Consider the following 15,308-nt stretch of genomic DNA (forward strand, 5'->3'; position numbering starts at 1 on the left):
GAGATGACCGGCAGAATTCGCGACCAGGGGAAAGAGACAGTGGAAGAAGACTGGAAGAAATTTAAGATATATCTTAAAAATTGCTGTAAAATGGAGGAGGGTTAGATGTCAGGGAATAAGAAACAGAGAATTGCAGCTGTAACTAATAAGTTAAAGAAAAAGGAATGTAATGAAAGTGAATTAAATAATTAACTAATTGGAGGAGTTGCTAAAGAAATGTAAAATTAAGGATGCAGCAAAAGGGAGGTATGGGGAAGTCGGAGAAGTAAGGTGTATGAAAACAAGATTATGAAATTATACATGTTTATATGTTTGTATGTTTTTGGTTTGTTTATTGTTTGTTTTGATTATGTGTTTGGAAAACAAATAAAAAATTTTTTTAAAAAAAATATATGCTTGCACTGAATGCTAATGTACTGGTGCCAGATCTGTCCCACCATTTGGCCTTACCAGTTGCTATGGACTGAAGCTACTCTTCTACCAAGCCAGTTTGCCTGCTAATATCCTCCCTGCTTCATCAGTACAGTGGTACCTCAGTTGTTGAACGTAATCCATTCTGGAAGACAGTCCAACTTCTGAAATGTTCGACAACCGAGGCACAAAGGGTTGGTTGCAATGTCAGTGGAGAAAATTGGGGGAAAACTCAGCGGAAGCTGTTCGACTTCCGAGGCACGTTCAAAAACTGAAGCAATTACTTCTGGGTTTTCAGCATTTGAAAACCAAAACGTTCAGCTTCCAAGATGCTCAAAAACCGAGGTAAAAAAGGCAAAGGTAAAGGGACCCTGTATTAACTTCTGTGTTTTAGGAGCTGAGGGGGTAGAATCTGGAAAATTCCCAGTTCAATCACTCTGTTTCATCTGAATTGGGCAAAGTGGTTCAGGTGCTAGCTTAGTGCTTGAAAGTGGTGGCAGGCTGGATATGAAACAATAGTTATTATTTAAATTATATACTGCCCTTCATCCAAAAATCACAGGGTGATTTATAGCATAAAAATACAAAATGAAAACACAAGATACATATTATCAGTGGGGGGTTTTCTGGAGGGACACAGGGGTATGCATAACCCTAAACATTTTGTGAATCTAAGTTTAGCCTCATTGAGGGGCAGTATTTCAGTATGAGTAGGGAAATGAGAGTACCTCTAAACATTTTTTTAGGGGGAAAAGCACTGCATAATATAATAATGAAACCATAAACAATACCCCCAAAAAAGAAACACATTTGCAAGCTACATTTTCACCTGGCATATCCTTACATATCTTTAGGTGCCAGGAGAGAGTATTCCACAAACAAGGAGCCACTGCAGAAAAGGCCATTCTCATGTTGCCACCCTCAAGACCTCTCATGAGTGCAGGATCTGGGTTGGTTCGTATGAAGAGAGACGGTCTTGAAGTATTACATTCCTGAGCTGTTAAAGACTTTATAGGTCAAAACCAGCACTTCAAATTTGGCCCAGAAACTCATTGGCAGCCAGTGCAGCTGGGTAGTTGGGCCAGGATTGGTTTAATATGATCAAACCATCTTGCCCCTGTGGGCATCCTGACTACTGAATTTTGCATCAACAGATGTTGGGAAGCATTTTCAGAGTCAGCTCCCACGTATCACATGTTGCAGTAATCTATCATAGATAGGCTTGTCACATGTCTAGAAAATTCCGGACATGCCAGGAAATTGGATGCCTAAAATGGCATCCTGGGGGAAATTTTGAATTTTAAGAGATGTCCAGAATTTCCCATATTTTCTGTTGAGCAGCGGAAGGAAAGTACCCCCTTATATGGGAGACCCAAAGCGTGCTTGCTTTTTGATAGACTCTGTGGAGATATACACTGAAAGTACAGTGGTACCTCAAGTTACCAACTTAATTCATTTGGAGGTCTGTTCTTAACCTGGAACTGTTCTTAACTAGAGGGGTGCTTTCACTAATGGGGCTTCTTGCTGCTGCTGCGCCGCCAGCACACAATTTCCCTTCTCATCCTGGGGCAAAGTTCTCATCTTGAGGTAACTATTCCAGGTTAGCGGAGTTTGTAACTTGAGGTACCACTGTAAATCTTTTCTTCCTGACATGTAGGCTGCCTTTGTACAAACCAAATAGAAAAAGGTGCATGGGAGGTGTTGAAGTTTATCCCATCCTGAATGTAGCTCACAGTAACTCATACATCAAGAATCCATGAGGCAAAACCGTAATGTTTGCATGTTTATTGCCCAGTCCAGATTCAGGTAGTGGAGCAACATATGTGACTCTAATTGATGCAACCTCAGCTTCCCATGAATATAAAATGAAAACGGTATTAGCAACCTACATCAAAGGTTTTTTTGTGATACTTGAAACTGATAATAATGGTTAACTCAACCTTTCTCTTTTTGTGTGATATATTGACAATGTCTCAGAGACAAACTATGAGTTGACAAGCCTCTATATATACAGTACGCCAATTTGGCTAGCTCCTCTGCATTTGTTTCATAATGTAAACTTTCATACAGTGAAATGAAAACAGATGTGTGGGGGGGAGAGAATTCCATCACTCAAGTTTCTGAACAGTGACCTTCAAAAATATATATGTAATGATTGTGTATCGGCAAAAGGTGGGGCAAAGGTGCTCTGAGAAAGTTGTTTCTTCTATAATTCTGTGTTAGCGCTCTCCAAAGTTTCATATTTTTTAACAAGGATTACACTACACTGAATTTGTTGTCCCTAATGACCATTAAGAATGATGGAGGTTAGTACTCTACAATCTGAGAGTATGTGATAATGACTAATACTTGTCATATATCCAAAATTATGCGGGCCAAACATTTGTACACTAACCAATTTGGCAAGTGTTTGCAATAGTAATAACTTTTACAGAGCCAAGAAACAGCATTACTGTATTCAGTATGTTGTACTTTAAGAATAGTATGCTTGCATTATCAGTTCTTATCCGTATTGTCATAAACTATGCATTTGGATTTCTCTAATGTCATGAGGGACAATTAAGAACACAGCAAAGAAAAGAAAAGCATATTAATGATTTCCAATGGTGATAGGTGTACACATTGTCCTGATTTTTTTCAGGCTCCCTCTCTGTGTGCCAAGATTTTTAACATTATAATATATTTTAACAAATATATTCTCAAACACAACATACTTAATTATTGTTTGTTTAGGTTTTAGGTAACAGTGCTGCTTCAGCTGTTGAACATGTAAGTTATTCTTGGTCACATCTGGAACATCTGCAGAGCGAGTTCCAATGGTTAGAAGATTGCTCATAGTAGAATACTCGTTCATTTAAAAAAAGCAGACAGCTAGATATGTGACCACTTCTAGCTCTTTTCAGGTGATCAGTCTAGAGTAACAGGGTTTTCATTTTTATTGTTGAAGCTGAACAAGACTGGCTCTAGAACAGGATGGATGGGAGACTACCTGTTAGCCATTTGTGCTCTCCTAGAATTGAAGTTATAAGTGTGACTGTGCGGGTAGAAGTACAGTGGTACCTCTAGATACGAACGGGATCCGTTCCAGAGCCCCGTTCGCATCTAGAGGTAAACATAACTAGCGACGGCACATCTGCGCACGCGTCACTTTTCCCCGCTTCTGCGCAAGCGCATGACGTCATTTTGAGCGTCTGTGCATACGGAAGTGGCGAAACCCGGAAGTAATACGCTCTGTTACTTCCGGGTTGCCGAGGAGCACAACTCGAACGCACTCAACTCGAAGCGTATTTAACCCAAGGTATGACTGTAGCTGTGAGATTGGCTGCTGAATCTTTTCAGGATCAAGTCTATGGCAGTATTGGTTCTACAGTAGAGCCAGAAACAAAGTTTCTGAAAGAAAACAACTTGCTATGTGGTACAAGGAATCCTGTGGACAAGTCTACCTCCCAGCTCTTTCCACACCCATGTGCAGAGATTGCTGGGAGGCTGAGCCCAGTGAGGCCCAGGCAGTTGCTTCAGTCTTTGGTATAACTTAACTCAGCTTAGTGGGGCAAGAATCATGCATTTCCCTATCCTATGCCAATGGAGAAATTGTTTTGCTTTACCTGGATTTGAGGATTTTTGCAGGGTGGCAGCCAACTCCTGGCTAACCAATACAGTGGTACCTTGGGTTGCATACGCTTCAGGTTACATACGCTTCAGGTTACAGACTCTGCTAACCCAGAAATAGTACCTCGGGTTAAGAACTTTGCCTCAGGATGAGAACAGAAATCGTGCTCCGGTGGCATGGCAGCAGCAGGAGGCCCCATTAGCTAAAGTGGTGCTTCAGGTTAAGAACAGTTTCAGGTTAAGTACGGACCTCAAGAACGAATTAAGTACTTAACCCAAGGTACCACTGTATATGTTTCGAAAGCGTAAGAATTTTCTGTGTCGGGCTGAGTTTAGTTTCTGATAGTGCATCGACTTTAGTGTTGTGCAGGCATCCTCGGCCCTCCAGCTGTTTTGAGACTACAATTCCCATCATCCCTGACCACTGGTCCTGTTAGCTAGGGATGATGGGAGTTGTAGTCCCAAAACAGCTAGCGGGCCAAGTTTGGGGGTGCCTGCTGCAGTGGATTGTGAGGTTAGCAAAGTTGGTTGGAGCATGGTATTGAAAACCACAAGGCTGTAGGTTTGATCCCCATTTATGGACAGCTGCCTATTCCTGCCTGGCAGGGGTTTGGACCAGATGATCTTCACGGTCCCTTCCAACTCTACAATTCTTTGATTCTAGGTCTGGCTAAATGGATTCTGATAAACGTGCACAAATGAGAGCAGTTTTCATACTGTGAACAACAAACCTTAGTCATAGAGAGGAGAGGGTGGGGTGGTGGGGTGGAGCTGCCATTCTGATGCCAGTATCACTGCTGCTTACCAGGGTCAGACTATGTGAATATACCAGCAAAAGTGCTGTCCTGATTCTGCCAGTACACCCATGCATCCTGAACCTTACCACAGCCCAGCTAGTGGCAGCAATGCCTGTGTCAGAAGGGCAGCTCTATGGCACCATGCCAGCTTCTGGGTATCTGTTCAGAAAAGATGAGCTTAGGGAAGAAATCCATCCACTGTGCAGATGCTGATAAAAAACAACTAAAGCTCTTAATCTTCTGAGCACTGAAAAATAAATAAAGGAAATACTGTCCACCACAAATGTCTCCAGCACAAGTTGCTTCCAAATGCCTGGGGTTCCACGGGAGGATAATTCTGACATTGGTCAATCCTCACTGGATATATAATAGGATCAAACTGAATTCTATTGCTACCAATTCTGGCTGCTTAAGATCATATGTTTGGTTTCAACAATGAATTCCAAAAGAGGGGTTTCTTGGGTTTGGTTGGTTGTGGTATATATATTAAGCTATGTGAAAGTAAAGAGAACACTTTGAATAAAACCTTTTTACAGTTTATTGTCTATTATTAAAATGTATAAAAATGAAGATTTGAATAACTGAGGGACATTAAATGGTGAAATTCTATCCGTGCAAACAAATAAATAGTTATTTACAGTCTTTGGCAAAACAGAATGTTAAGTCTTGTTAGCATCTTGTGCTTATCCACATATATTCTTTCTCCCCTCCCCACCATCTCTCTCTAACTCTCTCTCTCTCTCTCTCTCTCTCTCTCTCTCTCTCTCTCTCTCACACACACACACACACACACATTCACACATACAAAGGAAAAAGGAAACAGTCATAAATAATTTACATAGTATAGGCAAATATGGTACAATCGAAATATTAACATCTTAGTCCCATCGCTGATGTCTTCTTTTTATTTAAAGGATACAATAAGCATTATTACATGAATGAAATTTCCCTCACTTCTCTCTGGGACTTGGGGCTACACTTTTAGAAATACTAAAAATATGAATTGCAAAAAAACACTCTGAACAAGCTTTTTTTAAAAAAATAATAATAATCTCATTAAGAGGCCTTTTAAAAAGGTTGTTAATATGGCAAAACTAAGAATGTGCAATAAAGCCAGAAGCACTGGATTCTTGATAAAGGTATATAACATCAAAATCGATTTAAAAATTGGTTTGAAAACAAGCCTGGCTGTGAGTGCAGCAGCTGAGATGCTAATGTAGAAGCCTCAGCTACAGAAACTGCCGCATTGATTCTGATGCAGCGGTAGGGACAGCCCTGAGCTTGAATTGCATCCTTTTGCATCCATGAAGACGCTTTGACAATTGTGTGACTGGAAGTACTCATCTGTGGCTGAATTCTTTTGCCACAGTCCTTCTTGAGACATCCACATGCATATCTCTGGCTGGCTGCAAAAGCTTGCACGTGATTCCCCAGCCTCACCAAGCAGCCAGCGCTTTAATACATATCTTAATGTGGATTCCCACATGGCAGCTGTTTGTGACAGAGAATGGATTCTGCGCCCTCCTGACTTCAGCCCAACAGCTGATTGGCAGGTTTCTAGATTCTTCTTTTGCAATCCAGAGAGATACATGCAGCAGAGTGCACAGAGGACTCAGCAACAAGGCCATTGTTCTCTTCTCTTAGTAATGCTCATCCACGAACAAAACCACACCAGCAAGTTTACCTCATGGGCAAAGTTCATTCAATTTAAAATAACAAAAAAGAGTGTTAAATATGTGCATACTATTGTATAATGGAATAACTGTTGTATCTGGTTAGGATAAAGGCTGACATACCTTCAGCATTCTTTTCTTTAAAAGTCCTATATACAGCAGACATACGTAAAAAATAATAATACAAAAATGGTGGACAATAGTAAATATCAAGGTTCCACTTAGAAGGTCTCGAGGGCTACTTAATTATTTGGCAATTTTCAGAGCAATTTAAGATTATTGTGACATATAATTACATATATAACATATATTCACCGGTTGGACCATTAAAGGCATTATTTAGTTATCTCTTCTGTGAGTTCTTCCATGACTAATGTGCTCTATGGCATGCTTTCAAATAAATTACTGGAGAACGTAGCCACGCATCGCAATAAATAAATAGCACCGACGTCCTTATAACTGGAACCGTAATATGTTACCAGATTTTGTTAATGGTAGCATTGCCACCTTATCAGAAACCCGGATCAACGTTTGGGGTTTCAAAGTGCTTGCTGCAACAGCGTCAGGAAAAAGGTTTCACCTGGCCAGGAACCATTTTCATGGGACACCTTAGGCACGCTGCTGTTCATCAGGTCAATTAGTGCACATTTAAGTTCTCACCACTGCTAATCTTCCTAGACAATATTCAAAGGGCTGATTATACGCTATATATGACAGCCACATTTTCTACTTTCCCACCCTCTGGGTTATAAGCAACTAAGTTTTACTCGGAGTGGACCCACTACAATAATTGTGCCCGTCTATTAATTTCAGAATGTCTGCTCTGACTGTGACTACTAGCATGCATCTCCATGGCTCCCAATGCACAGTCATGGATAAAATGTCTCTAAATACAACCTTTCTCTAAACACAACCTTTCATAGTACACTGCATGGTATACAATGATATGCTGAGTGTGTCTTTGAAGCAAAGGCTGAATTCATATGGAATTCATATGGAAAAGTGGTCATCAAGTAGTTGAACCCATTTTATAAAAAGGAGCATCTACAAGTTTTGGCTGACATTCACAACCCCCCTCCCCAATTTATTACAGGGCAGTCCTAAAGTCACAAGAACAGCTCCAGAGTATAGGATGCTGAGCTTCATATAATGCCAGTTTCTTCCAGAGTGTAGCATATGAAGATGCCTTGTACTAAATCAGACCATTGGTCTATCTTCATCCGTCTACACTGGCAGGTTGCTCACCAGTGACTCAGATGTCCTATGCCAAGATTATGGGGCATGAACCTGGGATCTTTTGCATGTAACACACATGCTTTACCTCTGAGCTGCAGCACTTCCACTAGAAGTATTACTTTGGAGACATATGCAAAATAAACATTTAATAATGTTGGGTTGTTGATGCAGCTTCCCTGCTCCACTCCCCACAAAATTATATGTGAGTAGGATACTAGATGCCTGCCAGCTCCTGCTCATGAGGTATCAAGATTCCCTGATATCCACATACTTTGAATGAACAACCCTGAAATAACTGGCATTTTAATTTGTATGCCCCCCAGGAGAATAATTCCAAATTCACGTCTTTAAAACAGAATTGGATACAAGATCTAAAGAGCCCTATTGGATGTTAAGCTGTCGTCGTTCTCTCTGCAGCCTGCTCACGTGCTAGTATTTGTCATTAGAAAAGAAGCATTATTTTAAACTTCAAGCATGTGGCTTACCTAAAAAGCTGTTAGAAGATTAGTAACATTTGAAGTTTGTGGAGCCATCTTCTTGGGTGGCCGTTGCCTTAGTTTTCCATGGCTTCTTAAATGAGTAGGATATTTAGGGTTTGGTCCTTCTCAGTTTTGATGAACTATAACTCCCAGATTTTGTGTCACCAAGGCCCAGCCCTGATCTGAGCAAGTAATGTGGCCTGAAGAAGTGGTCTTACTTACAACCACTTCCTCCCTCTTGATGTAAGAATATCCCCCTCACATTCGTCCATATCTATATCCATATAAATACATTAAGTAATTACACTTTTACACTTTATATGTAAACGTCATTTTAAAAACAACAACAACAACCCTAAACAAATGACTGAATAAATGTGTCTGCCAAGTTTTCACTCTATACGTCAATCAGTTTTTGCTTCCGTGGTGGGTTTGATGGTCACATTTAGGCCCTGTCAGTCCAAGCTCTTAGAAGGCACTGGGGTGTAGAATTGGAGGGATCTCTCCTGGCTGAAGGGAGGCACAAGGTCTGGGGAACATGCCAGAGTTGAAAAATAAGTGAGGGATTTGAAGTACCAGGATGAACAGAGGTGTCTAGTTGAACGGCATCTACAGTACTTTGCTGGTTTTGCAGCAGCTTTACCTCAGACATCTGCAACAGAAAGAAGCAATTGCTAAGTACAATTCCCACATTTGGCTTGCATTGCAGTAAACATGGGGGGGAGGAGTTACTTGTAGTATTGTCTCATTATTCTTACAACAATACTGTGATGTAAGTTGAGCTAAGAGATAGTGACTTGCCCCAGGGTCACCCAAATTAATGACTGTACTGAAATTTGAACCCAGGTCTCCCAAGTCTGAGACTCTACTCGCACCACTACATTGTCTCTTGCTACTTGTGTTACTCCAGTCCTTTGGACTATATTGCTAGCTACAGAATATATGGTTGATTCTCTGGTCTTGGGTCGCAGACGGACCCAAGGTGATCACGACAAGAGCGCTACCACCATGCAAGTATTGGGTAAACGATTCAGAAATTGGTCCCCAAATGCATATTTGGGTTAAAGGTGGGTCCTGGGTCTGAAAAGGTTGAGGATGCCTAAGTTAATTGATGGTCAGGGAAAATGCTTAGCCTTATGTCATAGGTCATATTTGCTTGGGGGGGGGACATCACATATGAGGAGTGGCACATGCAAGTCAGGTTGCCTATTGCAAGGAATCTGGCTCTGATTGTTACAATTAATTATGCTCAATGCTTTTTTCGGAGGAGAGGGATGCAGGGGTACGCATACCCCTAAACATTTTGTAAGTCTAAGTTTGGCCTCATTGAGGGGCAGTATTTCAATATGAGTAGGAAAATGATAGTACCCCTAAACATTTTTTAAGGGGAAAAAAGCACTGATTATGCTTGCTCTCGCCTCAAGCTGGATACACACAATTGCTATTAATTGCTATACACATTTGCTATTAAGAAAGCTGTCCCACTGAATCCATTTTCATTCATAATGTAGATTCATATATATAAGATTGTTTAATAAAAGGAATCAAAGGCACTCAGAGGGTTGCTTCACAAATACATGGCCAACACTTGATACTGCAAAATCGGATGACCTGCAAGTTTGAATGAGCCATAAAAGCCTAAGACCCTGCTGGATCAGGTCCATGGTCCCTCCCATTGAAAAAGTCTGCAACCCCCTGCAAACACTAAAGTAGTTATTACCATTATGATGATGAATGCATTAACTTACCTTTGCATTCATACTTGAGGTCAGAGAAGTATACCATCTCTTGTGAAAAGACAAAAAGACCTAATCGCCCACCAGCATAGGTTTTGTCATAGATTGGTCCAGAGTCTGCCATGACCTGCTTTCCTTCGTACACTAAAACCCTTTGAAAGGGGAACAAAATCTAGATTAGACACCATTCTTGAAATGATACACTTTCTTTCTAGTGGCAGTAAAAGCTCTTATAAGAAAAAGAAAGTGACATCAGATTCACACCCAGGTTTGTCTACAACTTCTGCCTATCTAACACACAGTCTGTTCAAACACTCCTCACAGTAGTTTTATAGACACATCTGAAAAAGATTTCCCAGTTCTGATTTAGGCCAGCCAAATCCAATGAAGTGAATCTATACTGAGGAGGGGTAAGATGCATATTCTGTTGGATGCTGCTCAGAGTGGCTTCCAACATTGTTGTTGTTGTTGTTGTTGTCATGAACACATGTTGAAGAAACAACTCTATAGTCTTGAGGTCACATTGTGCACTGTGTGATCTCTGACAGCTGATGTTATTGTGCATTTCAGCTGAAATTGCTAAATATTCCATAATACATTAGCCTGTTTTCATAAAGAAACATTCCCGCTAACCTCAGACAGTTAATGGTTGGCTTATGCAATGAAATAAGTGGCATACATGTTCTATTTCAAAGCCCTAGGTTTTGCTGAGAACATAATTATTAGGATTTGTTTGTGGCACTGCTTTCTAGATGTGGGAGCATGGGAAAATATAGCCGTCAAAGGAGGGCTAATTGAATGTGAGAGAAACTCACAGAAATATATATATATATATATATATTCCTGCCAGAGAATGGTTACACCACGACAGACTTTAACACCAACCCAGAGAATGTTACCATGCTTGAGCCACATTAAAAGTCAGCCATGATTAACTTAAGTTTCACTAACTCCAAAAGGTCAAAGGGATGACAAATTTTCCTGGGAACTGGTTGTCCATACTTGTGTATTCTGGGTGCTGTGTGACTCATGGAGATTGGATGCACATCAGAACGCATCTGGTGTGCATCTGACTTTTGAAAAATGCTCAATTATTCTTAAGAGTCAAATTAGAGTGCAAAAACCTACATGAATTAACAAATGTTACAAGTTTAAAGGTTCTGGATAAGCAACTGTTCAGCGGTGCCAAGAACAGATGGAAGCCTTGCATCTGGCTGTGTGTGAATGAGGATCCAGCTATAACCTGGAGAAGTTGAGTTTCTGTTGTGTCCTTATGCAGTTATATGCCCAATAAGTTATATCTTACAACCAGTTGAGAAATCTTCTCTTATATCCTCAAACAATATAGCTAAATCCAGGAAGTAGGCTGGTGTGCTGTATGGCTACATATTCATCCAGAACTACAACAGCTGTACAGTGGTACCTCGGGATACATACACTTCAAGTTACATACACTTCAGGTCACATACGCTTCAGGTTACATACACTTCAGGTTACGGACTCCTCTAACCCAGAAATAGTACCTCGGGTTAAGAACTTTGCTTCAGGATGAGAACAGAAATCGTGCTCTGGCGGCGCGGCAGCAGTGGGAAGCCCCATTAGCTAAAGTGGTGCTTCAGGTTAAGAACAGTTTCAGGTTAAGAACGAACCTCCAGAACGAATTAAGTACTTAACCCGAGGTACCACTGTATTGGGCTAGACCAATCTACCTAGGTTCCCATCTTCAACTGCAGACCGCAATAGCTAACAGCCACCCATATGTGCCCTACAGGTTCTTTTAAGGTGCCAAGATATTTAACCAGAGCCATAATTTTCTTTTATGTGGTTGCCCAGGTAGGGACATTATGTGACCCATGAGAGCAGCAAAACAACCGGACTGTACAATGGCGATGGGATAAAATCAGGCCAAATCTTTAACTGACAACAGCAGGCAGGGCAAAGGGTTGGCATGGCATTGGGTCCCACGACCCCTTCATCATTCCACAAGCCCCATGTTGATGGAATGGATCCACTGGGTTTGGATCACTCCAAACCTGTACCATGGGAGTTGGCCAGGGTTGAACCTTGCCATGGTGCAAGTCAAGCAAGCAAGTTCTCACTGAGGGACCAGGGTGCAGATTCCCACCAGGCAGATACCAAACCCACACTTAGGTTTGCTGCGGTCAATCCTCCCCACAGGCCCCTTATGGGGGCCCCCATATACTATGTTGATCCTGACCAATGCCATTTCCACACTCAAACAAAGTTCTTCCACCTAACAAGGAAGCCATAATTTCACTGAGGGAAAGGCGGGAAAAAACCTAACCAAGTGCCAATCAGGTTGAGAGGGTGGGAGGAATTCCATTCCAGCCCTGTCAACCAGCGACCCAAAATTGGTCAGTGAAGGTTCTAACAAAAGGGTGTGCGGGCAGGAAGCTCTCAAAGCAAAATGGCTCTGTGCTCCAGGGGAAGCAGCCTTATATAGGCTTCCCCTCCTCTCTGCAGCAAGAGCTCATGGGACAGCTTTTTCCTATGATGAGACCATTGCAGAGAGAAAATTTGCCCAGTATTTTGCTTCAATCTATGGGCTACAGCGCTGCCGGGCAAATATGCTTATTGGGCACATTATATATAGCATAAGAAAGCCCTCCCTCAAGTGCTCTCTAGTGGGAAATGAGACAATTACCTGTTTGAATGCCTTTCCCCCCCCCCCCACGTAAAAAGCTCCCGACATGTACAGATGCCAGGCAAAACATTCCTCTTCTCCCAGTCCTTTGGCTAATTAAACAATACATGGCCTTTTAAACGGGGGGTGGGGTGGGGTGCTATAGTGGTTGTTTGTTACTATGTTATATATTTTTGTGCTTTTATATTGTAAACCACAAAGGCCCAAACTATATACTTCTTAACCCTATAAGTTCTGATTCTCTCCACACTATTTCTTAAAAACTTGAATTTGCCTAAAGGACCCATGTGACTGAGTTTACCAATGACAAGAATGTCTGTTTTATTTACTTAATAGGCATATTGCCTGCACCATTCTCACACAATGTCACATTTGCATGGGAGTCCTGACACTGCAGGCATTTTATCATGAAAAAAACATGTGAGAATGGGGGTATTTCACTGAAATAATTTGTGTGAATAAATGGCTGCTTGTCTGCATTTAAGTTAAGACTGGCTTCAGATAGACAAATCAGAGCTAACATCACAAGTCTACGAAAATATTTAGAGTTGCCTTAATCTCAATTCCCTTTAGTTCTAAGAAGGGGAAAATCAGTTCTTCCAATCTTCATTTTAGCTTTGTTTTGACATTTTTCTCTTTTTTTTCTTCAAAAATTCAGATTAGTACAGAAAAACAGTCCAAAAATTTGGAGGTATCATTTTTTTATCTAATAATGGCTGTGTTTATATGAGCCATTCGAAGGAAATTGAACACATCTGATGGCATGGAAAGCTGGGGAACACTCCCAAATCTTCCAGTGCCGAAAGTCTGCCATAAATGAAGTGACAGTGCTGGAATTTGGTTACAAACCACTAAATAAAACCTCATTTATGATCAGATGGAAAAGCAATACAGTGTATTACAAGAAATGTCATACTTTATTAATCCCGTCTTAGGCCTGTGGACCAAATGCCACCTGTAAGCAGTGTAATCTTTCCAGCCGATATTCTTGGGGTCATGCCACAAGGTACGCACCTGTGGAAGAAGTTAAAAAACAACACTTCACTGAGTGATATGCATTAACAAGTGGGGCAAATCCAATTCCTATAAACTCCGTCTTTTAGATAGAAACCACAACCCACATTTTAAATGCGCTGCCATAGTTTCTATGCCCCCCTCCAGTTTGGTCAGTTAATATGAGATGTTCATTCTGCAGCTTTCCCAGCTAAATGCTGTTGTGATTAGACAGGGAGTGTTGCATATTTTGGGTAGCTGTAAAGGGTGCACTGTCTTTCTACATAAAGGGATCCCTGGGCTGCTCAGGTTTGGATGTAAAAAAAACCATTTGGCAAAAGTATTCCCAAGTGCAGTACAGTGTTACCTCAGAAGTCGAACGGAATCCATTCTGGAAGTCCGTTCAGCTTCCAAAACGTTCGGAAACCAAAGCACAGCTTCCGATTGGCTGCAGGAAACTCCTGCAGCCAATAAGAAGCCGTGGAAGCCACCCGGGACGTTTGTGTTCCAAAAAACGTTCGTAAACCGGAACACTCATTTCCAGGTTTGCGGTGTTTGGGACCCAAAACATTAGACTTGCAAGGCATTCGTGATCCAAGGTACCAAACTGTACTTTCTCCTGCAAAGAGCAAGGGACAACAATTCACTAATGCGGGAGAAAATAATTGGACACAGGGTCACTATTGAAGTCAAACCTGGAGGTGGAGGCTTCTTGGGCCTAATCCCGGCCAAAAGTTTCCAAGACAATATCCAATTAAAAAGAAATAGAATGAAATAAAAACTTGGCCATTGATTGATCATTATAATGAAAGATAGGACCAAAACAATGGTTTCCAATGCTATGTCATGATGGTATATGAGAAGGGGACAATTCGAAGAACACTTAGCTGAATGTGACTCATATACCTCTTACCTGTCCAGGTGTGTTTCCTGTATGCCAAAGGGCATTTCTCAAATGTTCGCCAGTGCCAGTTGTAGAGTTCACTACTTTAAGTGATACCCCTGAGTAACCATAAGCTCTGGTGGGCTTGTCCTCCCAATATGTCTGGGAAATTTGTTTCCACATCAGGACATAGAAGCGACTGCTGGACTGGTAGCCAAAGACAAACCCAGCATAGTCATCATCCCGGTCTGTGTTGACATAGAACGTACCACTGAAGTCAACAGAACTGAACTCATCATAACCTGGAGGAGGGTAGAAAATGTACGGTAGGTGTTCAGTTCCCAAAGGGATTGCAGCTTGCTGAGAATCTGGGCAGAAACAAGCTAGACAGTCTCAGGCACTTGCCATTACTTTCTATTTTGATGCTATTTGATTTGGTTATCAGTTCTTTTTCTAGGCTTTATCAATTACTACCCTTTCCGTTACTTCATACTTGCTTTATAATGAAATCATTTTTAAATAGGCATATTTATTGATGGACATATGGACCTTGATATAGGAAGGACCTTCACATTTTTCAGTTCAGTTCTACAGCCATGAAAAAGAAAACTTCGAAATATTTAAAAAGAAAAAAGTAACAATTACAGAATGCTTTTGAAATGCTTGTATACCACATGCAAGAGCAATATTATGGGTTATGTCCTACAGCCTGATGCAGAAAGATTAATACATTCCATCCAGTCATACACACACACACACACACACACACACACACACACACACTCCAATGTAAATCATCTATGAATGCTAACTTATTAGGCAGCTT

General features: G+C 41.2%; 1 protein-coding gene across 1 annotated transcript in view; it reads right to left on the bottom strand.

The window, feature by feature from the left end:
• Positions 1 to 5,331: 5,331 nt before the first annotated feature.
• THBS2 (thrombospondin 2) overlaps positions 5,332 to 15,308 on the bottom strand; it is a 46,558-nt gene continuing 36,581 nt past the window's right edge. Inside the window, exons 19-22 of the mRNA XM_083732203.1 lie at positions 14,513 to 14,784; positions 13,523 to 13,620; positions 9,954 to 10,093; positions 5,332 to 8,857 (exon numbers count right to left, since the gene is read on the bottom strand). Of these exons, the coding sequence (XP_083588329.1) occupies positions 8,850 to 8,857; positions 9,954 to 10,093; positions 13,523 to 13,620; positions 14,513 to 14,784 (518 nt within the window). The 3' untranslated portion in view covers positions 5,332 to 8,849. The remainder of the gene's footprint in view (positions 8,858 to 9,953; positions 10,094 to 13,522; positions 13,621 to 14,512; positions 14,785 to 15,308) is intronic.

Source organism: Podarcis gaigeae, assembly GCF_964106915.1.
Source record: "Podarcis gaigeae genome assembly, chromosome: 3".
In the NCBI taxonomy this organism is placed as follows: Eukaryota; Metazoa; Chordata; class Lepidosauria; order Squamata; family Lacertidae; genus Podarcis; species Podarcis gaigeae.